The sequence below is a fragment of the Lepisma saccharinum genome, chromosome 1 (assembly GCF_977018435.1).
Source record: "Lepisma saccharinum chromosome 1, izLepSacc3.1, whole genome shotgun sequence".
Classification (NCBI taxonomy): Eukaryota; Metazoa; Arthropoda; class Insecta; order Zygentoma; family Lepismatidae; genus Lepisma; species Lepisma saccharinum.
This window is the reverse complement of record NC_139229.1, coordinates 114,600,222-114,625,695: the sequence shown is the minus strand read 5'-3', so window position 1 is coordinate 114,625,695 and position 25,474 is coordinate 114,600,222. Positions and strand designations below refer to the sequence as shown.

At 38.8% G+C, this 25,474-nt stretch overlaps 1 protein-coding gene across 3 annotated transcripts in view; it reads right to left on the bottom strand.

Annotated features, from left to right (window-relative positions):
• The window catches only part of Pdk (pyruvate dehydrogenase kinase), a 77,450-nt gene that overhangs the window by 22,083 nt on the left and 29,893 nt on the right, over positions 1-25,474 (bottom strand). For 2 of the 3 annotated variants that reach the window (XM_083136694.1, XM_083136712.1), the window contains exon 2: positions 3,555-3,762. In XM_083136694.1, coding sequence (XP_082992820.1) covers positions 3,555-3,762 — 208 coding nt within the window. Of the gene's footprint in view, positions 1-3,554; positions 3,763-12,497; positions 12,659-25,474 lie in introns of those variants that run through there. The other variant, XM_083136703.1, reaches the window with a different exon arrangement.

Here is a 25,474-nt window from a genome sequence, read left to right as displayed (position 1 = left end):
GGAAACTGCGACGTGCCATTAAAAACAAGAGGCGTGGCATGCTTACTGCAGGTGTTGTGCTCCTCCATGACAATGCTCGTCCACATACGGCTCGGCGCACAGCAGCTGTTTTGACGGAATTTGGCTGAGAGTTGTTTGATCATCCACCTTACAGTCCTGATCTTGCTCCCAGCGATTTTCACGTTTTCTTGCACCTCAAGAAATTCCTGTCCTCCGGTGAGCGATTTGGCAACGACGAAGAGCTGAAGACGTCTGTCACACGCTGGTTCCATTCACAGGCGGCAGAGTTTTACGACAGTGGGATCCAAAAGTTGATACCACGATACGACAAGTGTCTCAATTCTGGTGGTTGCTATGTTGAAAAATAGCTGAACCTTTGCTGTACCTGTTGCCAATAAATGGTTTCCTGAAACTCTGTTGGTTTTTTTTTTTAAAAAAAATAGGGAAACTTACTTTCTGGATGCACCTCGTGCATATGTTGTTAATTTTGTTATTATTTAACATTTCTTTTTCTGAAATCTACAACATGTACTCTTTCCACAGATATATAATATGTTAGATTTACATAAATTTACTCACATTTATGATTTTTTTCTGTACCAATTTTTTGAAAGTAAAAAAAATATAACATCATATGAAAGTTACTAAAAACATATTTTGAGTATGTAATATAGAATTAATGAAAATAACTTTAAAACGTCCAACAGGATCGAAATCATCACTAACTGTGAAATTTGAAGTGGAAATCTTGTAAAAAATGTGCATATAAATTAATCAATGTTATTCTCAAGAGTATAAACAAAAGTGCAAACATAATTCAATACGAGTACAAGTAAAATTGAGCAACAAAGAAAACACGACATCTAGTAGTTGGAATTTGAAACAGGTAGTTATAACACACATGATGCCATTATAGCCTGTCCTTCATTCACAATAGAATTTTATAGTGAAGGAAGGGCTATTTCCCATCGACCATCTTATTGGACAGTAATTGTACGATGGGCTATGCACGTCGCTCGTCCAGAAAGGATTAAACTATTCAAACTTGCAAAATCTTAATCCTCCCACTTTATTTTCACTAAATATAATTCTCAGAATAATTTGGATACATTTACTTTGAATAACATATTTAAGTGACTGCACTGTAACTTATGAACTAATTACATTCAGAGTCAAATAAAACACTTGGAAAGTCACGAAATGTGAAAAACAAGAACTGTCGCCACCTTTAAATTATTGATCTGAATTAACTTCTTATGCAGTAAGTTTTTATAAACGTCAGTCCAGAGTGAGAAACAAAAATATATGATGGGAAATCCAAATACATCATACGATTCCTACCTAGCAATAAAGTCGTCATTCAAACTATACAGAGCATTCCATGACATTCACTACGAGACTCGAGCAGCCCACCGTCAGCGCTTGTCTTTCCCGGTGAACGGGGTCTGCAACTGTTGCTAGAGTCGGCTACAGTTTTCATATTGTGTACTAACCTTGACTACAGAAGGTGTTGAAAATGATGTCCCTCTGCTGCAACACATTCCTGGCATTTCCGAAGGAAATTGGCATTTACACGTGCAAGTTCGTCTACTGTAATTCTCCCGATTTCTCGTACAATACTCTCTTTTCTCTCTTTTAACTCATGGATGGTGTGCGGATTGTCTTTGTGTACTTTATTTTTTAGATTTCCCCATAAATAAAAATCGCAGGCTGACAAATCGGGGGACCTAGAGGGCCATAATCCTCTACTAATAACCCTGTCCTCGAACATTTTCTTTATCAAATTCAATGTTTTGTCTCCTGTATGGGCAGTTGCTGAATCCTGCTGGAAATAAGCACTCTGACACTCAATATCGGTTAACTGTTCAAAAAAATGGGGTGAGTATTTGTGTTCTGTATCTGTCACCATTGATTGTATCGTAAAAAAATATAGGGCCTATAATCCTATGTGTAGTTATAGCACACCATACGCCAACCTTCTTATCATGTAAAGGAGTTTCATGAATGGGATGAGGATGGGGTGAGTATTTGTGTTCTGTATCTGTCACCATTGATTGTATCGTAAAATAATATAGGGCCTATAATCCTGTGTAGTTATAGCGCACAATACGCCAACCTTCTTATCATGTAAAGGAGTTTCATGAATGAGATGAGGATTTTCTGTACACCAGTATCTATTGTTTTGCGTTATAGCATGGCCATGTAAGTGAAACCATGCTTCATCTGTGAAAATAATAAATTTCGGATCCACAACGCTATTGGCAACACTTTGTGGTGCCACATTAAGCCACAATCTTCAACACACGGACACGACACAACACAACTTCCGAGGGACGATTATACTGGCGTCAGTCTGCAACGTCAACAGAAAGGAAAAGAGAGCGAAGGCAGGGAGAGCAAAAAAAAACAAAAAAACTAGCGTGCGACTGTTGCGGACCCCGTTCGCCAGGAAAGACAATCGCTGATGCCGGGCTAGTTGCCGCCGAGTCTCGTAGCTAATGTCAGGGAATGCTCTGTAGTAAAATAACAGTTGGGCTGAAAGGTTCGTAGGCTAACATAGTAAAAAATATTATTTTGACAAAATTCGATTTTATTATTAAATATAGTTGCCTTTGAGGGCGATACAACGATTATAGCGGTCATACAATTTTGCGATGCCATTTTTATAGTACGATTTCTCTTTATCCTCAAAATAGGTCTCAGTTTCGGCGATTACCTCTTCATCAGTGCTAAATTTCTTTCCAGCGAGCATTCTTTTAAGGTCTGCAAACAGGAAAAAGTCACTGGGGGCCAGATCTGGAGAATATGGTGGATGGGGAAGCAATTCGTAGTCTAATTCATATAATTTTGCCATCGTTTTCATTGATTTGTGACACGGTGCATTGTCTTGATGAAACAGCACTTTTTTCTTCTTCAAATGGGGCTCTTTTTTCGTGATTTCATCCTTTAAACGCTCCAACAACGCTATGTAATAATCTCAGCTATCTCAATCAACTTCACTTTACGATCATTTAAAATTATTTTGTGGACTTTTTTGATGTTTTCGTCGGTAACAGCCTCTCTGGGGCGTCCACTGCGTGCATCGTCTTCGATGCTCATTTCGCCTCGTTTAAATTTAGCAAACCACTTCTCAACGGTTGATTTTCCTGATGCAGAGTCCGAATAATGTTTATCAAGCCAAGCCTTGGCTTCAACAGTACTTTTTTTTCGCCAAAAAGCAATGCTTTATTAACACACGAAATTCTTTTTTCTCCATTTTTTCACAATAACAAAAGCTGCTTCACTCACAATGCTATATCTCAGGAACTAATTATCCGGCAGCTGTGAAATTTAAACACGTATCTTTTGAAGGTTAGTACTAAGTAAAAATCACATGGATTTAATTCTAGTAACGCCATCTATGAGTCAGCCTACGAACTTTTCAGCCCAACTGTTATAGTCACAGACACTTCTGGATTGTAACAATCCCATAGAGAATCAATGGAGTCATTACAACCCCGAAGTGTCTGTGACTATACACTTACAAAGGATATCAATGGAAATATTCCACCCACCTGTCCAATACTGTATCATTCACATCTGTGTTTTCAAATTCAAGAATTTCCTTAAAACTCTGTATGTACCAATTGTTCACCATTACTACTGATGGCATACGTAATAAATGCTCTGGCAGTAAATGAATTTCCTTCATTATGTTTGCCAACCTTACAGGCAGTTCTTTCCTTAGGAAGATGAAAGAAGTGCGTTCACATGCACTTCGTCCTGAAAAGAAGGAAAAAAGCAAATTTTAATATGCATGCAGTAAATTGTCAAAAATACATTAATTCTCCTCTAATTTAGCTATACCTACATATACACATGATGTATACGAAACACTAAAAGCATCATGTGTGGCTAAGCTTTAATCAACATCCATCCAGTAGTCGTGTCTGACTTTCTGGTGTCTGTTTCCACTCACTTTTCTATACTTTAGCTCATGATAATGATAGCTGGGGGAAGCAGTCCAGTTTAATTTTCCTCTTTCAAGTATAAGCTTTTCTAACATCAATGAAAAGCTTTGATTAGTCCTCAATTGAACAAAAATGACTATGCATAGATATTTCTTATTCCTTACATTATCATCAGTTTGTGTGTTATATTTTCAGGGTTTGAAGTGGAAATTTCTAGTGAAATAAATGCTTGGTTGAGTTTGGGAATAGGCTGGGGGGGGGGGGGGTTTGCTGAATTAACATGGAGAAAATGAATCAGATGGGGGATACTTATGCAAATTATCCTACTGGGAGATGCTTTATGAGAAATTTCTTAACGGAGGGGAGGAGGTATTGCAGCACTGCTTCATAGAAATATATCTAGATGTCATACAAACACACTCATTTTACAGTTTCAAACATAAAAATACAACTTGAACCCATACCTCCAGCTCTGAAGTTATTCTGTTTTTTCTTATTTTGAGGATCTGTTCTACCGCTAGGGTCTTTGTCTATTAACCATGAATTTACTATTTTCTTGCTTATTTTAAAAGTTTTTAGTGTTCTTGAATCCATTCTTAATGTAATTAAATTGTTTGAATTTTTGTTTGAGTACCACTGTGCAATGTGCCTCCATTGCCTAACCTAACCCCTTGATTACAAGGTGACGATGTTACCAATTATGCTATTGGGGACGCCATCTTAATGTAATTGATGTTACACTCAAGCCACCTAATTTAGAAGTATGTAATAGCCAGCCTCTGTGGCAGAGTAGTTGGCATAGCATGGTACAGTCACGGACAGTTCTGGGTTGTAATGAATGCATTGACTTTCCATGGAATCGTTACAACCCAGCAGTGTCCGTGACTGTACAACCCCAGGGGGTCCTAGGTTCATATCCTGGGTAAAGCATGGATGTGTGTTTGACTTATCGCAATTTGAATGTAAAACAATCAAAATACACACAGAAATAGAGAGAGAGAGAGAGGTTCACATACTGTGTGGTGTAATAACCAAATAGAAAGCCAATGTTACAGCAGAAAAGCGATTCCACGGAAATAAAATTCAAATCGGCCAAGATGTGCATTGTCTTGATCTTATCAATTCATCCTCATCATCGCGATTAACTCAAGAGGCAGGAAAATGATGTAGAATAACAGAAATTAAAACAGAAAATAAAATTAAACTAGTGTTTAAATTTTACAGTTACTGCCAAGAATTATATTCTTCTAATTACATTCACATGGTTTTATTATTAACGATATCTAAAGCTATGGAGGATATTCCTCAATCAACCTTCCTTAATGCACCAATGTTTATCATGTATTATTTTTCATCCCTATTAATACTTTCCCAATTGTTTGTTTCTCAAAAAATACGATGAGCGCCTTGGCACTCAATGCATCCTTCACATGACGCAGGAGAGAGGGCGAGCATTGGATCATTCATGGGGTCAACAGAAGGCCTGGCGTCTTCTGATAAAAAGCTAATCCTCCAACCCAACTCCGTGGATGATTTGACACCATATTTCGTAAAGGTGATTTTCTCTTCTGGCTGACGTCAATTTGGGCACTGACGCAGTAGCTTAAATGGCCTTAATACGAGTGAGAAGGGTTAGAACAACCAACTCACTGTGCTATTCATAATTAGGCACATGGTTTTGTTTTCCACTCGATAGTTCCATGATTCGCAAGCTTATGACGTTAACCCAGACAAGGTTAATCCATGCAAGACACAAAAAAGTCGTATCCTGGGTTTGAACTCTGAAATTGTGATTTTGAGAGTTCTTGCTGAGCTTTAATTAGTAATTATTACGGCATACAGCAGATTTGATTGATTTGTTGTTTTAAGTCCACTTTATGCACAGTAAGGCTAATCGGGACTGGACCTACAGTTTAAAGTGGGATCCGAACCACTTGTACCTCCACCGGGTATCAAACACGGAACCCCTTGATTACAAGGCGACGACGATACCACTGCGCCATCGGGGAGGCTGGCATACAGCAGAGAATTATCTTTTTTATTTTATTTTGTTATGTATTACACGTCTCTTTCTTATCCGCGAGAAAAAATTAATGACTGAAGCAGGCCAAAGGATGAACACAAAAATCTCCGCCTTACCCAGAATCCGAATTCTCATCAAACCCAGTGCTCGAAGGGAGAAGAAGGTATGCCACCAGTTAGATCCATTTTCGGAAAACATCCCGCAGTTGTCTGATTATCATAATGTTCAACTATAGGAGCACCCCCCCCCCACCCCGCAGCTAGCCCCAAAGCTTAACCAAACATCACCCAGCAAGTGATGAATTCAGGGGGAAAATTTCCTCCGGATATTAAAAAGTCCCCTCCCCGAAAATTTCAATAATTTGGCGACATGGTCACTTTGGCTTTTTTCCATTCTCTCTAATTTTACGTACTCGTAGAACGTACTTTTTAAATTACAGTCTCTTTTGATAACTGAATAATGGGCAGTGTATTATTTCTGACCCATCCTCAAATCATTCCGAACAAAGTGTTGAACGCAAGATTTAAGTAGCAGCAAAAATGGGAATGTAAGTACAATCGGTTGTACTTTGACCGCGATCAGGGTGAAACATTTTGTGTGAAATGCATTTAAAAATGATATTAAAGCTCTACGAAAAACACACGAAGTGTTCATTTCTGTATTCTTAAAATGATAGTTAATTATTCCAAATTACACTATTATATTTAATTTAAGTATATATCAGAGGTAAGCGGAAATTTAAACATAGTAGTATTATTTTATTATTTGTATTATAGTATTATAATTTAATGGCTATGAAATCCTCCCGTGAAGTTTGATAGCCTCCTCCCTCTCCCCTCTCCCGGAGGAAAGTGGCTGCATTCAATACTGCCCGCAAATAAGAATATCCACTTCAAACGCTGATCAAACCCCATAACCTCACAATCTGAATTTGCTACTTCGTGTTCAATTACCTCTTAAATAGTTCTCATGAGCCAGCACCCAAAACGGGAAATCTTCGAAATCCGTTCCTGCATTATTTTCAAATTTTTGTCCTGCCCTCCTTTAAGGGCCTCTTTCCTAGACAAATTGGAAATGTACATTCTACTTCTTCCCTAGCTTTATCATAGAAATTCTGATAAATTTGCTAATCAGTTGACAAGGCCAACAAACACATCCGACTCAAGTGAAAAAATGGGAAAACAAAGAGGGCCCTTTCCATGAGATAAGACCAAAATTTTATCAGAAGTAATGCATGAAATTCCCCGCTTTTTAACACAATGATATGTGTATACACGTTATGTTTAGTGATAGTTGCTAATTAATACAGGTTTGCGTCAAATATCAATAAGATTATAATTTCTTCTTCTGACACGAGTTAATGAGATAAAACAGGATGGCGAACTCTGTCCCGTACAAAAAGCGTATCTAATTTGATAAGATTTGATAAATACGGATTACAAATAGGTATCTAAAAAAGGTAAACATCGAATGTTAGCATTCAGTAAATAATAAATTTGATGAATAATGGAGGATGTTTTCAACAATTATTGTTATTTGCCTCTATAATCATTATATTAAAAAATAATATACATAAAACGAATGACACACGTTGGTTATATCATAAAGACATAGACGTAACTTGGGTGGACAAGGGAGCACTCGCTCCCCCCCCCCCAAATTTTCAAGTTTTAAGTGACAGAAGTGACTTCTGAATATTTTCCGAAATTGAATGATACGTTCAGATCTTTCTTGTTCTCTAGGAGTTCAGCAAGCTGTTAGCGCTATTTTTTTTCATCAGAAGGCTTAGAATAATAAGATAAGCAGATAAATAGAGAAGGAAACAGGGACAACAGAGAAAGGAGAAGATACTTTCTTTTCCTCACGATCACCTTCTTGTTCTTTCTCATCGCCAAATTAATTCGCTGAAGAAACTCCGATATAGTTAGGCCAACACACCGAAGCTACGGGTACTGCACCATGAGTCATTTTCTGAAATCGAGCATCCATGTCCTCCAACTTCTACTCTACTCTCACTCTTTCTCTCCTACTAACGTGGCTTAATTTAGCAGAATTCGCGTCAATGCAGGCCCATCCTGCTTGGCAAGGAGTACACATTCCTTCCTGCAAGAACCTAGGCCAAAAGAAAGTGTCACGAGAAAGGAGGCACGCGATACAACTTCTCCATTAAATAACACCGAGTCATCAAGATAAGCAAGATAAGGGTACCCATCGACATGTCCATTCGCTGATGATAGGATCTTTAAAAATCTAGATACGACAATGAGACAGGCCTTTGTAAAATCGAGACGAGGCATTATCAGAGCCTCTCGGTCTCGTTCAAGACTTTGGTAAAATTGTACCGTAATGCTGGACACTGGCGTACGCAGAGGGGGCCTGATGGGGCTACAGCCATTCCCGAAATTTAGAGAAAATCAAAATTTTCAAATGAAAGCAGTAAAGAACTCGGAAAAAAACAAAGTGGTAACTGAAACCCCGCCTTAAAATACCCTCCCAGAATACATTTTTTTGTCTTTGAACAACATACGAAGGTTAACAATGGTAATTATGAAATATTTTATAGTGCATCCCCCCTAGAACGCAGCCATCCATCTTTACGATTCCAGCCCCCTCCGAAAAAAGATCCTCCGTACGCCTGTGATGTTGGATATTTGAAAACCAAATTACTTCATTATGCAACGCATTCGGCCATACTAAGCTCATATCTACCTGATTATTTATAGATAGGTTTATCTATTTATCGTAATTCCGCACTTACACTGTCCCGGGAATCTTTGCGGCAAGCGAACGAAAGCAATCCTCTGCGAACGTAGGACTCGAGGAGGCTCAACCAATGCACGCGTGAGAAGGGAAGTGAGTGCGTTGAGGGCAAAACGCGGCTGCATATACCAGCCGTTTGAAGCAGAGTGCCCACTCGTTTTCTCCCCTTCTCTACGGTTCTGCGCGGCCTTGCTCCACAGATTCCCGAGACAGAGTGTAATTTATAAGTGGAACTGTGAACTTGTGCATAGGGGTTCCAAGTATTTTGGATATTTTTTTTTCGAGGTGCCAAAACAGGTGAACGTCATTAACCCGTAAGGACGTGTGTATGGCTAAAACTTACCCAGGCGATTTTGAGATTTATTTTTTGATCATTTACAATGAATGCCTGAGGCCACCCATCTCAGTATCTTTCCAGTGAACCCTTCCGACTGTCGGGACCTTGAATCAGCTGTGAGAGTTCCACTCGCAAGGCCACAGGAACACTGCCCGGGCAAATTTCACCCGTATGCGCACTACGTTTCAGTTTGGTATTTCAACATATTCATGTGTCAAATGTATCACTTGTTCGATGCCACGGACAAAAAAAAGGCCAACCGAAATAATGCAAGTAGAACCAAGTTAACATTTGCCAGGCTCCGTTGCACACTAATTTTATATTTGTACCTCTAGGTCCAGCGGTTCTCGGGCTATCGGTATCGGGCTCAAACAGACGTACGGTAAAGTTATGAACTAACTGCTCTACATCGAAACAAGGCCTTTCAATTTATCACTGGAGCGGAAAAAAACATGACCTTGGCATCTGACCGAATATGATCACATTATGAAGATGTTGCAATTCACTGTTGATGTGCACGCGCCAAACACACGCATACATTATACTAGCTAAGAGCGAAACCCGGTCTACGATAGAATTTCTTGGGCAACAATTGACGTCAATACACTATCAAGACGTGCAGTAGCCACGGCACTTGGGATAGCAATTGATGTCGGATAGAGGATTATTTCGATTTGATTTGGTGTTTTGAGTCCACTTTATGCACAGTAAGGCTAATCGGGACTGGACCTACAGTTTAAAGTGGGATCCTAACCACTTGTGCCTCCACCGGGTATCGAACCCGGGACCCCTTGATTACAAGGCAATGACGCTACCACTGCGCCATTGGGGAGGCCCTGGATTATTTCGAAAATGCCCATTTGTACATGTATGAATAAGTTGACTCCAGTAAATTTATCGTTCTCGTAAATGGTGCTTTAAATGATTACATACTCCTCCCTACACACACAAATGCACAGATTGCAGCATCGTTTACTTAGATTTTTTTGATTTTTTTTAGCGATTTCATTGGAAGTGATCATTTCGCAAAACCTGACTTTTATATATCCTTACACATATCAATATTACTGGTATATTATTATTTATGTCCTTCAAAAGTAACCATGCTTAGGTTTGCGACTGTCTCTACGTTATCATTTCCGGGAGTTCGCTAAAACACTACTGAAACAGAAGATAAGTTTTTGTTTAATCATAACAACGTGCTGAGAAAAATTTTAAAAAACGTAACATTTCCAAATATTTTGTGTCCGTATACATACTAAACAATTTCATACAAAATCGAACTTCAAAGAATACGTTGCGAAATTTGTGGTGTATGTTACTAATGGCTGCAGAAATCTCTCCTCAGAGTTCCTCGGACGAAATAAATAAAAAGACATCGAGATGAAACCATTCCCTATTAGTCCCTATACGTATAATAGACTAGGCTAACTGTAACCATGGCGTCTGAACCATTGCAGCGGCCGACGGCTGGAAGCGAGGTATAAGGGACTACAGAAACAGAAAATAAAAGGCTTCTAGCTGCCTGCTATCCGGGGTCTCTAGTATAGCTACGCAACAGGTCGATCTTCGGAGTCTGTGGAATAACGCCGCGCGTAACGGTGAGAAGGAGAAAGCAAGTGGGCAGAGCAAAACAGAGGGCGCTGCTGCTGCAAACAGCTTATAGCTGCAACCGCGTTGTTCCCTACGTGCACTCACTTCTCGTCTTACGCGTTCATTGGTCGAGCCCTCTCGAGTTACTACTTGCGTATAGATTTTCCAGTTCGGTTGCTCCATAGAGTCGCGGTCAGAGTGCAGTCGCACCGAGTGATGAACAAGCAGGTGAAAATGAGTGTTGCATATGAACTCACACGTCGATAACACAATAAATATTGCGATTTACAAGTGATCCATCATTGCTCGACTCGCCACTTCTCGGTGCATGGTACTGTTGCTTGATTGGATTCCGAAATATGTTTTATTTGGGAAAAAATCAACGTAACTTAATCTCTACCAACAGGAAACCCAAAGTTAAGTAGCTTTCTTCCATTTTTTGGTTCAACGTGACGATGGGGATGAATGATAACATTAAATTGATAAAGGAACGCTAACACAGAAACGCAGGGCACGGGTCTGGAACCTGAATATTCGGTGGCGAGATCGTGAGTCGACCACTCAAAGCATTCCGCCACCAAGGAGGCAAACCCCAATGATTCACGGGGTCAACAGAGAATATATTTGTGAATGAGTTTCTTACCACACATGGATTATTTCCATTCCTCATGTCAGCTTTACAATCACCCCGTCTAAGGCTTTGGGATTACTTAAGTTTACAGTATTAACAAATGGAACTGCAGTTTTTTGTTGTTATTATTATACTGTAGTGTTTTTTCTCGCATTTTAGTGGATTTTATCTTGTTACAGCGAAGATAACAAATTAATATAAACTGCATCTGTTTTTCGCTCGAGCCTGATGCATAACGAACTAGTTCAGTCCAGAAAGTTTATCTGCCTGGCCGAAACACAAATACATGAAGGAAATTGTTCATTCTTCCTCCCACTTTTTACTCGTCCTTGGTCGTAAGTAGGTCACACCTGTCATTTTGTGTACGATAAGAAAATGAGTTTTTGTAAAACTACCTGTTCATTTTCGCTGTTTATGGATCGCGAAGAACAAAAGGTTAAGTGAAAAGTCTGTGAGAATTACTGTCGGGCAATCGTGCAAAGGAAGTCATATTATATGTTTAGTGAGCTACTGAACAGACCCGGATTTATGGAGCTTGAAGTAGATGGGACCTACAGTCTCCGGATTTCATTTGTAAAGGGTCCCAAAATGAGGAAAAGCTACATATCTGAAATATGATAAAACATTAAGTAATACACCAACACTGGCAAAATACGTACATACTCGCACGGACGTGTGTGTATATTTAAACACATACTAATTCCTGAAAACGTGTACTTTTTCGCATGCTCACCATATTTTTATTCATACGAAATTGAGCACAAGTTCCAAAAAATTAAAAAATCAGTGCACAGTTTCATTATTACGAGCCCAAGAGTTGATCATAACCTTCCCATGACTCGAACCCAACTCCTTCGGTATCGAGATTGTGAATCGAACTTTGCTCGCGCTTGCTACTAAAGGCAGCGATTGACTGCTTTTGATGTCTTATTTTGCATTTTTCCAAGCCACATAGTATACAACAATCAAGTTACTCACGCTGTTTATGTGCGTAAAAGAAAAGACCCTAATCTTTCCGGCTGCAGTTTCAATCGCCAGAGCCTCGTTTTCCAGCCAATCCCAGTTTCCAATGTGGACCGTACGGAAGAGATGTCATGTGACTACCTTGACATCCCCTCAACGCAATCTAGGTCAGGAACACGCTTCCGCAATTTACCAATCACAAACTTCTATTTCGGCATTCACAGCTGCTTGCTCACTTACCGAAATCCATGAACTTCTGCATCGAAAGCGGAGACGGGTTGAAATGTGAATAGAAGTCCAGCATGGAATTAACCTGTCGTAGCACTCTGGACACCCACATCTTGCGTGACTACAGAACACACTGACGCACTTGCTGTTCACGACGTTGTCACTTCACAACACTCCGCTCAACTGGCAATGGAGCGACAGCGCCTCCCTTCTTATCAACTTCGCGCGGTTATCAAGAACGCATGATAATTTTGCACTCTGACAACAGCCAAAGTTCAACAGGCGCGAATCAATCGTTCTAGTATTTCCCCCTTTCATAATAATGTTTGGAGGCACTATGTGCTTATTAAAAATACTCCATTATCAATGTTTACAGTGAGGTATACCTTATGCTTTATCTATTATCAGCCCAACATAACAGCCAGGTACGTATTTCTCTGTAGCAACGATACCAGTAAACAAACAACCGCACCGCACTTTGCATGTAGCATGATACAAACTGCACGAAATTGCTAGTCTCATTTAGCGGGAAAACTTTACGTCAATACAATCTTTCAAAAAATTGTTCCTCGCCCTCCTTGCTTTCTCGAACCTCACGATAATTGAAAATACGTACATATCTGCAAGACTTATCAAGTCACTGAACAAACTCAGATAAACTCGCAATCTCTCAGTCCTCCAAAAACCATAACGCCTATAACACCATAAAGTATATCATAATTCCATGAAATCTGTTCATTATATGACTATTTAAATCCAATCTCATGTCTAGAATGTTCAATTTTGCGACGTAACGTCCCAAAAGATTTGGGAGAGATAATACAATGTGCACTTGACAAGCTTCGCAATAAGAAATTATTTCACAGCTTCACTTTTTAGGGCAGTTGGGAAGAAGGAATGAAGGTGCCCTAAAAAAATTCTCTACAGTGCATGGTTGTAAAAATGTTAGATTGGTTGATTAATTTGGTTTATTTCGCTTTTCTGCCACTTTGGACTAATCGCGAAGATGAAGATGTGCGATGATATGACACTGATGAATAGACACTCACAAAAACCAACCATGGCCAGCCCTGGATTTCAATCCACGACCCCTTGCGTTGTAGAGGTTGTGTGTAAAGTTGTTGATTTTTGCTTAACAGGTACAACCATTTATATATCATCTCTTTCTATTACATTTTGCATATTTTCTAAGACTGTAAGTAAAAAAGTAATGTCCATACGTCCGAGTATATGAATTGTTAACACTGGTCGCCTATTTTTAGAATCGTGTATTTTACTATCTCTAGTGTATAAGATGCCCATTTGCTTATTCGGTCTCTGTGTAGGAATACGTGTGTGTGTGTGTATGAGCGAGAGAGACTTGGGAAGGGGGAGGGGGATGATCTTTGTTGGAAATCCATCTAATGGTGGTCCCACGTCGGTGATATATTACGATGTCGATAAGAACTAATTTTGAATTTATAAATGTATTTCTTTTTGCTCTTCTACTATGTTTCTGTTCCTCACTATATTTAATTGAAAACAACCTCTAAGTATTTGCCAGATTGACACCAAATCAAGTACCCGTACAAAACAAAAATATTATCTCTATGTTTGGTTTTTACCATCCCCAATAGCCACTGCCCTTATCTCTCATGGGCGTTTCAGATTACAATTCTAGCGCGATCCCTTATCGAATACGTTCCATCTGGTGCTTATCAGAAGAAACCGGAAGTTTTAACATCTCTTCTTGGAAAATGTTCATACGTTATCAAAAAATATTACCTTTCCAATTTAATCAAATATTGTGTTGTTTTGATAAATATAAATATAAGATAGATGAGTATTGTTTTCATTCATTGTCTTCGTTGAGAAATAATTACTTGTGTAATTATTTCTACGAAAAGAAAAATGTTTCGAACTGTCATTATCTTATACTACGTAGGTTCATCATTATTTGGACTATTTGCACTCGATACGATACCAGTGGTATCGGTATCGGTTGGAATTCATCTACCGATACTAGCGGATACTTCTCCGGCATATTAGTCTTTGTCGGGGTCCGCAAAAATGCCGCTGGACATTTTCGCGGAATCTAATTATCCTGGAAATTATTTAATAATTTATTTAATTATTTAAAATAAAAAACTTTATTTTGCATCAATTTTGCACGAAAAACTGTATTTTATGATTACATAACATCTATTTTAATATTCTGATGTAATTGTTGAATATTCTGAAGCAAATATCTTGGTAAATTAACGCATATAATTGGAGAAGAATATTTACACAACGATGTTGATCAATATGTTGAACAAATTTTAATTATTGCTATTTGAAGTATCGGTATAGGTGAGAATCGGTAAGAGTATCGGTATCGGTTCAAAGTGGTATCGGCTCAGCCCTAGTTATGAACCATTATGCTACCATTTCAATAAATCATTAGCATTGAACCATTCTAAACATGACATTCATTTCCTTTGCAAAGTAATCTGTCACCCCGAAACTTTTTTTTAAAAAAAAAAACATAAGCAAGATTTGTAGGAATTTACCCCCAAAAGGCGACACCACACAAGAAGGTCCAATGTGTGATCAGAAACAGTGAACTCACGGAGCCGATTATTATTTAACGACATTTTCATCGCCCATTTCGGCCACTATAAATAAAAAGCAAGAAATTTAATTTTCAGAAACACACTTTCTAACAAACACCAATCCAATTTAGTAATATAGAGTTATTAAAAGCACAGCGGGAATTTGGTACCCTATAATTTCCTGAATAATATTAATTTATTGCTATAACTTCGATCATAAATTTACTGGTGTTTACCCAGTAGAGAACAGTTTTGCAGATTATAAAAATAATATCACGTTGTTATTATTAAAACAGCGATCGATTTCAATTCTAATTAAGAGCCCGCCTATTATAAATTATTGGTACAGCATAGAATCAGCCTCCTGAAAGGAAAACCGATGCAACTTTTCTTTGTGCGCAATTGGCTTTTTCTTGAATTACATTTAGTCATAAGAGTTTGATGATTCATTCAGTCATCATAAACTCAACTGACACAATGTTTCCAATAACTGACTGATCTGTATAGTGAATTGCACACGAATATACTGGAAGCTGCTATTATTTTATTATTAGCAGTAGCAGTATTATCTTTTACATCAACAGGCTGACTTGTCTGTCAATGACCGGTAAGAGTTTTCTGAAATTCATGCCACGCCATTGGTTCTAACCATTGATAAATTTTGTTTCCTTAATATGGATTTTTCAAATAATGGAGTTAAGGAGTATGACGAAAGTCCGAGACACAACACTTCATCACCACCAATCACAGGCTGTTTCAAGTGTAAATCTACAGTATACCTTATCTCTGCAGTAGAAAAAAAAGAAGCTAATCTTCAAGACCACGACTTGCACAAGTTAATTTGTTCTTACATAAACAGTCAGGAATCCTTCAAAGTTATCAAAAGCCTCTTTAAAAAAGGCTAGGGAAAATCAATGCGGAAGCTGCATAATATGATGCTGAAGAAAGTTGGGACACAAAGTCCTTCTCCGCGCAGACATAACGGAACGTCTATTCCACCAGCTTTAATGTTATTTGCCGAGACAAGGCCTGTGATCAAATTGAAGGAGGGAGTTCAGGAACTCCGCCCAAAGTTCGTACAAAGATGTAAGTTCCCAACTGGGGTAAGATAATCTCTTCTCACAATTATTTAATTTATTATTATTAATCCAGAATTTGAAGACTAGAACTGGATCAAGATCACACTGGATCCCTTCTGCAAATAATACTTCCATCTCAATTTTTGCTCGAAACATTATGGATCAACAGAAACAAATATTAATAAACTACGGTGGCTTTGGTAAACGTGCCTGAAATATTACACGTTTGTCGCTACTATTATTTTCATGAGACAAGCTACTTTGACTAATGAGGCATTATTAGGTAAAGATAAATTTCTGACTCTCCTCTCTACACTTTCTTAAATTCGAACGATCAACCTTTACTCTTTTCCAAATGAGTTTTTAAAAAATAGGTTATCCCGTTCTTTGCACTTGTATCACAAACAAGCCTGATGGAGTATTGGTAACGTCGTCACCTTGTAATCAAGACGTCCCGGTTTCGATACCCGGTGGAGGCACACAGTGGTTCGGATTCTACGTTAAACTGTAGGTTCAGTCCCGATTAGCCGTTCTGTGCATAAAAAAACAATAAATAAACAAGCATGTATCTTGGCATTTTAAACATTTTGCATTTTTGTCTACCTATGCCAATCGCGATGAACAGGATGAACAATGAATCGTTGAAGTAACAAGCATAGAGAAACACCTAAGCTTTACCCAGGATTCGAACTTAGGACCTGTAGTGTGGCACATAGGCACTCATAATAAGGAAGAAAATCGTCATCATCGCAAGGCTGAAACAGTGGTCAAGTAAGGTCCATCACTTCGTTTTATTATAGATGCCGGCTCCACTAAGCGCTTGTACCAATGAAGAGCAGTGGATTCTTGCCAACTTACAAATTTCTTTCGGAGAATGAAAATTCAATATCGCAATGGATGCCTACCACTCCAACAAGCTAACGAACAGAGGAGTGTGTTTGATAGTGACGTCATTTCGTCAACCCACCTAGCATTGCAAGATATACATAGATGAATAAGGATTCTATGTTGAAAAATAACAATCTTACGTTGTAAAAAAACACCCAGAGAAAAAATAATAATGCAAAATCAATTAAAGTTTTCATTTGCCTCACCCTCGTATTATAACGAAACAAACTCATTGGCACAGATTGAAACCCAAAGTTTCGTAAGCTATGATCGAAACGGAAGCTAGCCTCATAGTTTCAATTTAGGTTCGATGACCATTTACTTCCAATTCGAAAAATTCTACTAGAATCAGATCTTTCCTCGTGCCAAAAAAAGGTACACCGGTATATAAAGACAGACGTTTGTTTTGCATCGGTATTTCAATTAAAATTAAGCTTTCTGGCTTATTGTTTGACGTTGGTAACAAGGCGTGTGGCACACTAATAAAAGATACATCAATTTTAAAAGCGGGATTGTTCTGTTCTCATGTAAGATTATTTTTAAATGATAATTCCGATGATTGTTATTTGAAAGATATAATAATCCCAGGAAATATATAAATCCAGAAATAATATGATAAAAAGAGTTTTGCAAGATAAATTATTTCAAGTTTAATAAAACAAGACAGACAATCGTTTAGTAGAACTTTAAAAAACTACTCGCAGTGCACTCGATGAACATCACAAGGGTGGTAACGTCTCACAATCCTGTTAAAGCCAAGGGAACAAGACAGTAATGGAGAATGGCTTAGTTTTATGTCACGAACTTTAGATTGAATTCCTGCAATCAACTGCGCGTGAAATAGTACATCTGAAACGGATATTAGTCCATTAGCAATCGGAAATGGACTTCTGTTTGGAACAGCTGGAGCCCTTCTGTCGCAGGTGCTCTCGTAACAAATGTACGATTGTTTTATAATGAATATATAAACGACCATCGTTCTAGAATGTGTGGGTTCCTTTTCTGTATCCCTCATTCGCACCGCCATTTATTATCTGGACAAAAACTTGAATTTTGACGATTTTTTCGAACCTTATGGTCTGGTGCCAGAATATATTACACTTGTTTGAAAATTTCTTACGCAGTGACCACGAAAAAACATTCAATGCTTGATCAGAAAATCCATCCTCACAGAGGAAATGTCAAAAAAACTAGTGAAAATCGGAACAAAGATGCTGAAAGCAGTGCAGGAACTGACGACAATGTTAAATCTGCACGTATGTTTAAAGACGGAATTTTCTTCCTCTATTTGAATTCCCCTTAACCAGCATTTCTTCTAATTTCTACTGGTTGCTAGTCATTGACAGCCAAACTTCTCCTAATTTTCCCCCTTTCCACGGTGTTTCATATTTTTCTACATCTTACCCACAGGATATAACTATGATTGTAGATCTTGCTTATTTCTGAAAACACCCGTCTTGTTCTACTTTCGAAGCGGGTCATATTTGCTCTTCAGCTGCATGCGCAAAAGCCTACTGCGCATCCTTTCTCGCAGCATGTTACCTCCCACCTCCTTATCGAAAATGGTCTGGCTCAAGAGTAGGGAGGTGATGTGACCATAAAGGTTACGTATCCTGCACCTCTGCAACCCAACGTACCACGTACTGGTGGTTGTCTATCTTACTGGGGGCTGCATTATAGGATTGCCACCATTTTATACAATGGCATTTCAAACATATTACATATCATGCTTATGGGAGTGGTAGAAAGAAGGCGAGTTTACTTCCTCGCTAAATGCAATTAATTTCATGCTTCTTTGCTAACGTCCTGTAGTTTGGTTTCTGTTGTTAAATACACGTAAGAAGGATTTACAAACATAATTCTTCCATCAGCTGAAAGTTTCGCTGAAAGAGTTGTACAGTCATGGACACTGCCGGGTTTTAACGATTCAATTGAAAGTCAATGTATTCATTACAACCCGGCAGTGTCCGTGACTGTGGTTGTACAGTCACGGACACTCCTGGATTGTAACAATTTCATTGGTTTTCAATGGAATTGTTACAACCCAGAAGGGTCCATTACTGGAGTGAGAAATACGATTTCTTACAATTATTGTGTTATTTCGGAAATACTGGTGATCACGTATCTCTGATAATTTGAAAGCTTTTCCACAACTGTTTGCCCTCCTATGCTGGAGAATTACAATATGTGTTTCCAGGCTTTGGGTTCAACATCTGATTGGGTCGGGCTTTTCCCACTCGATTCTACTAATATCACAATTATCGTGGTTTATTAGCTGAGTGACGAACACAAGTAGGTCCGAAACTGATGGACATTATGGCAATAAGTATACCGCATTTCAGAATTATAACCAAATATATAATATTGCGCTTCCTAAGTATCACGAGGAGTAAGGAAGTCATCATTTAGTTTACGAAGAACCACTTGGAATCGAGTCACGAGGAGCAGACGGTGTCAACAATGAGGTAAAAATATCTCAAGGAAGAGGCTAAGGAGAAGCGAAGTTCACAATCCAACAACCTGGCATGATTTCCAACAATTCTGCTTGCTGTTTATCACACGTTCTGAATTTCTCTTTTGTTGGGGGCTGGCCTTGGCATATCAAGAAATAGCACGCGTATTTCCATTTCGTTTTGGGCATTTTTTTTTTAGTACTTCGATCATTTTGTTTACACACAGACACACACACACACATACACAGTGGCGGCGATTAGGGGGCAGTTGCCTCCCTACTTTTTGCCACTTTTGCCCCTGCACTATGCTAAACCTTATGTACCCAGGGAAAGTAAACTGTCCTTGCCCCTCCACTTTTTGCACCTTGTACTCTTAGTTTTGGAACACAATCGCCGCCACTGCGACATACATATTTCCCGCAAGGATAAATTAATTGGTAAATACAATACTAAGAAACTTGGAAGTGTTTTCACGATACTCTCAGAAAAAGAGGGTGAGCAATGGGGTTAACTAACATTAGAGAATACATTTTTTTCGTTCGCAGAGGATTCCCAACTTGTAAAAAACTATTACATGACTTTTCCATGTTTCCCAACGTATTTTTAAATAAATTACACACGATTTATATAGTGTTTCTAACGTCCAGGTACATAGTTGCTCAGATCCCACTTTAAATTATAGATAAAGTCCCGATTAGCTTATCTGTGCATAAATTAACTTAAAATAAAAACCCATTGTAAATATTTTATTTCCCCTGATTCTAGCATGGCTTTGAGCGTTTTTATGAACTTCCTCGACTTGTTTTAAACCAGAGATTGGTTTCACTGACTATTCGGGTACAATTTATTTTGCTGGTGCGATTTGCAATAACATCTCCAGAATACATTACATTTTCATATAAAAATCCCAAAGTTCATTGTATAATATCTTCCAAAGGATTTCACTCTATTTCGCATACCGTTCGTTCATTCGTTTCAGGATTATATCCACCTTCCCGATCCAGCTTCAAAATTGATACACGAAAAAAACGATAAAATATAACACCATCTGCTAAAAAAAAGTAGAAGAAGAAGAAAGAAAAGGAACAAGTCATATCACATGAATGCCAACTGTATGACGTCAGAAAAAGTAGTTTCCTTTTACAAGCGAGAACATGTCTGCCATCTACTGGTTCAATGTGAATTTCGAGCGCCATTCACACAGCTGCGCAGAGGAGTAATTTCCTTGTATTATGTAATACACGCTGTTTCCCTGGATACTAAAAGAGAAAGGGTTCAAAGAAGAGAACAAAAATTTTCTACACCATAAGTACTAAAAAAATGGGTCAACAAATGGCATTCGTCAAGCGAACGCGTTAACGCAATTTTGTTCGCCAAGGTCACATCGTAAATGCCCATCCTAAACATAATTCTGGTTGAAGCTTGAAAGGCGATGTGGTCATGCCAATCGATTTACGGTGACATGTACGAAACTAATTTAACGGAAGAAAGTTTTATGTAGTGATTTGTGAGTGATCGTAATTGCATTGTTCTGATGAGAGATTTTTTAAAAGCACCTTTTCCGCTTTTGCGTTCGAACAGAAATAATGATCATTAATATTTCTGATACCAGAATGAAGTAAAAGCGGTGTAAAACTTAATGATCGTTATATTTGGCTTTGAATCGATAAATGTTTGACGTAGCATCAAGGTCGATTCTTTCAACAACGGTTTCGTTAAAAAATGAGAAGTGTGTCATATGACCAAAGAATATGCACCGTTTGATATACATAATACAAATAACTGCCCAAAGAATAAAGAAAATCACCCAAGTTTAAACGAACTAGTGATTCTCACCCTTTTACTACTAATGAATCCATCGATTCTGATCAGGCTACTACGTCGAGGAGTCCCGGTTTCGAATCCTGGCCTGACCGTTCTTTGTAAGTGTCCCTTCATCAATTTCTTCATATAACTCATCTTCATCGTCGCAATTAGCCAAAAGTGGCAGAAAAGCGACCATAAATAACAAAACGTTTGTACGTTTCGTGATGTTTGTTCCCTCATGTACATGTAATCAAGTACCCGTTGAACTGTATCGTCACGATTGACCTAGAGAGGAAGAAAAGAAACACCGACGAGCCAAAATAGAAATGCAAACACAAATACGTTTCCGCGCAAGCCGGAACGCCAGCGTGCACTTCATTCCAAATGAACCCGTCCTTGGCAAAGGTCGATTTCATCGAACCGAATGGGGTTACATCCTCACCCAGCAGTCTGACGCAACACATACTCTCTACACCAAGGCAAACCTCAAAGGTCTATTCGACTACATACTTCTTTAAAATGAACAGCAAACAAACTAATCTCCTTACTAAATATTTACAGAAGTTCAATTGAAACTTCTTTGAAGACGTCATGTTGAGAATTGACGTACACAAGTTAGACCGAGTTTACTGTCACAATACACGTGAGTCTCATCACGTCCCATATATAAACAGTGTCGTAAGTAACATTACCCTCAATTCTGCATTTCCTACCAATCTCATGCACATACGCAACTGCGCACATTTTGTACATTGGGTTTTCGAAGTGCCGAGTCCACTTTATGCACAAAAAGGCTAATCGGGACTGAACCAACAGTTTAAATTGGGATCCGAACCACTACGTGCCTCCACCTGGTATAGAACCCGGAAATATTTATTACAAAGCGATGATGTTAACCACTATGTCATCGAGGACTCCCTTATATTTATTTAAGAGAAGTTAGTTCCTCTTCACATTTGTTTTATCGGCAAACTTTTACATATATTTGAAGTGTGACTTAATATGTATTTCTAATTTATATTCTGTGCATATCACTTGCTCCGCTTATATTACCAATTGCAGAAATATTTTTATTTTCCGAGAGGGTTCGATCGCTAACTCTGGACTGTATTTGAATTCCCTCAAAACCTGGATACCCAGTTGTAATGAACGGGTTTAAGGCCACATTATGCACAGATAGCCTAACCAGGATTGGAACAACAGTTTAAAGTGGGATCCTAACCCGGAACCCCTTGATTACAAGGCAACGACATCTCCACTACACAATCGGGGAGGCCCCTATTCCTAATTAACATATGCACATAAAGTACATGTACAGTCACCGGCAATACAAATGGGACACCTACATTCTTAAATACTAGCTTCCCTACAATGCGTTATGTGGGTTGCTTAACTCTACAGCAATACGTAGATTTTAATAGCAAAATTTCAATGGCAACTTTACCATCGCCGCAGAGATAGGCAACATACATAACACCTTGTGGATGGTGAGTATTTCAGAATCTAGGTGCCCAATTTTTATTGCCGGTGACTGTACATTCTCTGTAAAGGAAATGTACGAAATTATTTCCAAGACCTACTTCGTTGATGTGTCTTTTTATTGTTAAGTAATTGGTATAGATGAATCTGACTACATTGATGTTACGACCACTCTTATTTCCACTACGTGCAAATACTAGCTTAAATAGTGCCCTGGCCTTCAGCTACCACCTTGTCCACTAATTTTAGTACAATCTTGTAAATAGTGTGATGCAATGCGTCCACGTAGGCCACATGGGAAGACACGTATATTACAACCGGTCCACACCTCCTCGACGCCCTTCCTTCAGTTTTCGGCCACGTGCTAGAAATAGAAGCGCTTGGCACTATTTGTTAGCATGTACGGAAACCAGGTACTACAGGCAACCACGTTTACAAAGTCAAAGCGAATATAATACAATTCTCTGTTCAGTTTCGTCTATGAGGATTTCACGTGCAAGCAGACCATATTGGTGAAGAAAATATAAAACTTTCTTTTTGGGGTTATGCCAGAAAAATTAGAACACTTGAGAATGGGCGAATGGATGGATTAAAGAGGGGAGGGGAGAGAGATGTGCTGCGAATGGGTGAATTAAAGAGGGGAGGGGAGACAAATGTGAGAGCATGCAGATGTGTGTGCCGAAAGTTCATTTTCAAAAAGTGATATATCTATGAGATGATGTCAAGTTGTAACCTATGCGAAGAGATACTTTATTAGCATAAAAGTGGAGCACATGATCAATTTTTGGGGGCCTACTTCGTTACCTTTGGATAACGTGCTCATGTTTTAAAGTAACCCGACACTAACCATTAGTTTCAAGATGGATCAGAATAACCAAAAATACCTCTTCCGTCCTTTCAGATATCGAAGCCAGGGACCTTGTTGCAAAGTACCTACTGGACTGGAATATAAAACCTTAACCACTAGGGTAATGTAAGATTTTGCCACACACATTGAACTTTTGTGACATTTGTTTGCATACCTAACGATAACTGGCTTGGAATTTTCACAATCATGCTTGTCTTATCATGGTAAAACGTATATGTGCGCGTGTGTCAAAATGGCCATTTAAAAAATCATCAGGTGAAAAACGTATTGTTACATACATGCATTGTGCAATTATTTCGATTGCAATGACGCCTCTCAGGAAAAGGTAATTTCATTCATGCCGCAAAGGTTCCTTTGAAGCAAATCCAACTTTTAGTTCAAGAAGCTATTATTTCCTTTCGTAATGAAATTATTAGAAAATAGTGGTTGAAAACTATGATGGCTAGTTCTCCTGCATAAAGTACAAATATTGCAGCTATTTTGTTGCTTTGTTTGTATTGCATATTTAACGTCACTTTTCTATCACTTTGGGTAAATTGTGACGGATGAATGATGATTAGATGAAATTTATTTAAAAAAAACAATCGCAAAGAAACATCCATTCCTAGGCCAGGACTCGAACCCGGAACCTTCGGTAGCGAAATTATGTGTCTATCACTGAAAGTGCTCGTTCACCAAGACGAATTCGATATATTGATTGATTTTGTTGATGTTACTTCTTTTTTCTTTTACTTTTGGCTAATCGCGAAAATGAGGATGAGTAGTAATATGATTAAATTGATAAAGGGACACGCACAAAGAACACCCAAGCCGGGATATCTGGCGTCGTAGCGCGCTGTGCTAACCACTCCATCACGGAGGTCGGGACTCAAACCCAGGAACTTCAAACGCGAGAATATGAACCTACTCTTACTTTTATAAACACGTTCGGTTACAGAAGATCTGAATTTGAAAAGTACAACAAATATAATATTAAACAACCACAGAACTCAGAAATGTCTGCGTTATTTACCACATTAAAAACCTGGCGAGTGAGAAGTTGTTTCGAGGTTTCATGGTATCCATATGAAGGTTAGAAGTTGCTTATCCGACCTAGACAACGCAAGGCAGGCGTTCATGGATTGCCAACGTCCCCTTCCCTGTTTCCAAGGCGAGCGATTGCAAAACAGGCTTCCTTCCCACAGCCAAAGGAACTCGCTATTTCAGACAGTCGAGGTCAATGGCTTGTCTGCGACGACCTCTTTTTAGAACTCCATCATGAGTTGTTGAGTTATTGTTTTGAGTCCACTTTATGCACAGATAGGCTAATCGGAAGTGGACCTCCAGACCACTGTGCCTCCACCAGGTATCAAACCCGGGACCCCTTGATTACAAGGCGACGACGTTACCACTACGCCATCAGGTAGGCCCATCTCCTCATGATTATAAGATCAAAACAAATCAGCATATATCGTTACTGGCAGTGACGCAACCACAGTGGGGCATTCCCCCAAAACCTTGAACGGAAGTCAATTCTAGGGGGGGGGGGGAGCATACATTGAAGTAAAAGAAAAACAAAACTAGCAGGTCAAAAGGATACTCAAGATGGAATTAGTTTTCATGTATTTCTTTCATTTTTCCTCAGACGGCCAAGGGTACTTACAGGAGTAGCACAGAGGGGCACTTGCCACCTCGCTTTCAAATTTTATGCAAATAACACTTCGTAAAATTTTCTTGTTCCCTTCGCTCCCAGTACCTCCTTTTCTTACACTCACGTTAAGTTGAGAGGGGACGGCAGGAGTCAGCCCTGAACAACGAAAGATCTAAATGAAAAAGTTGTAAGAAAGAGAATGCCATGGCGACC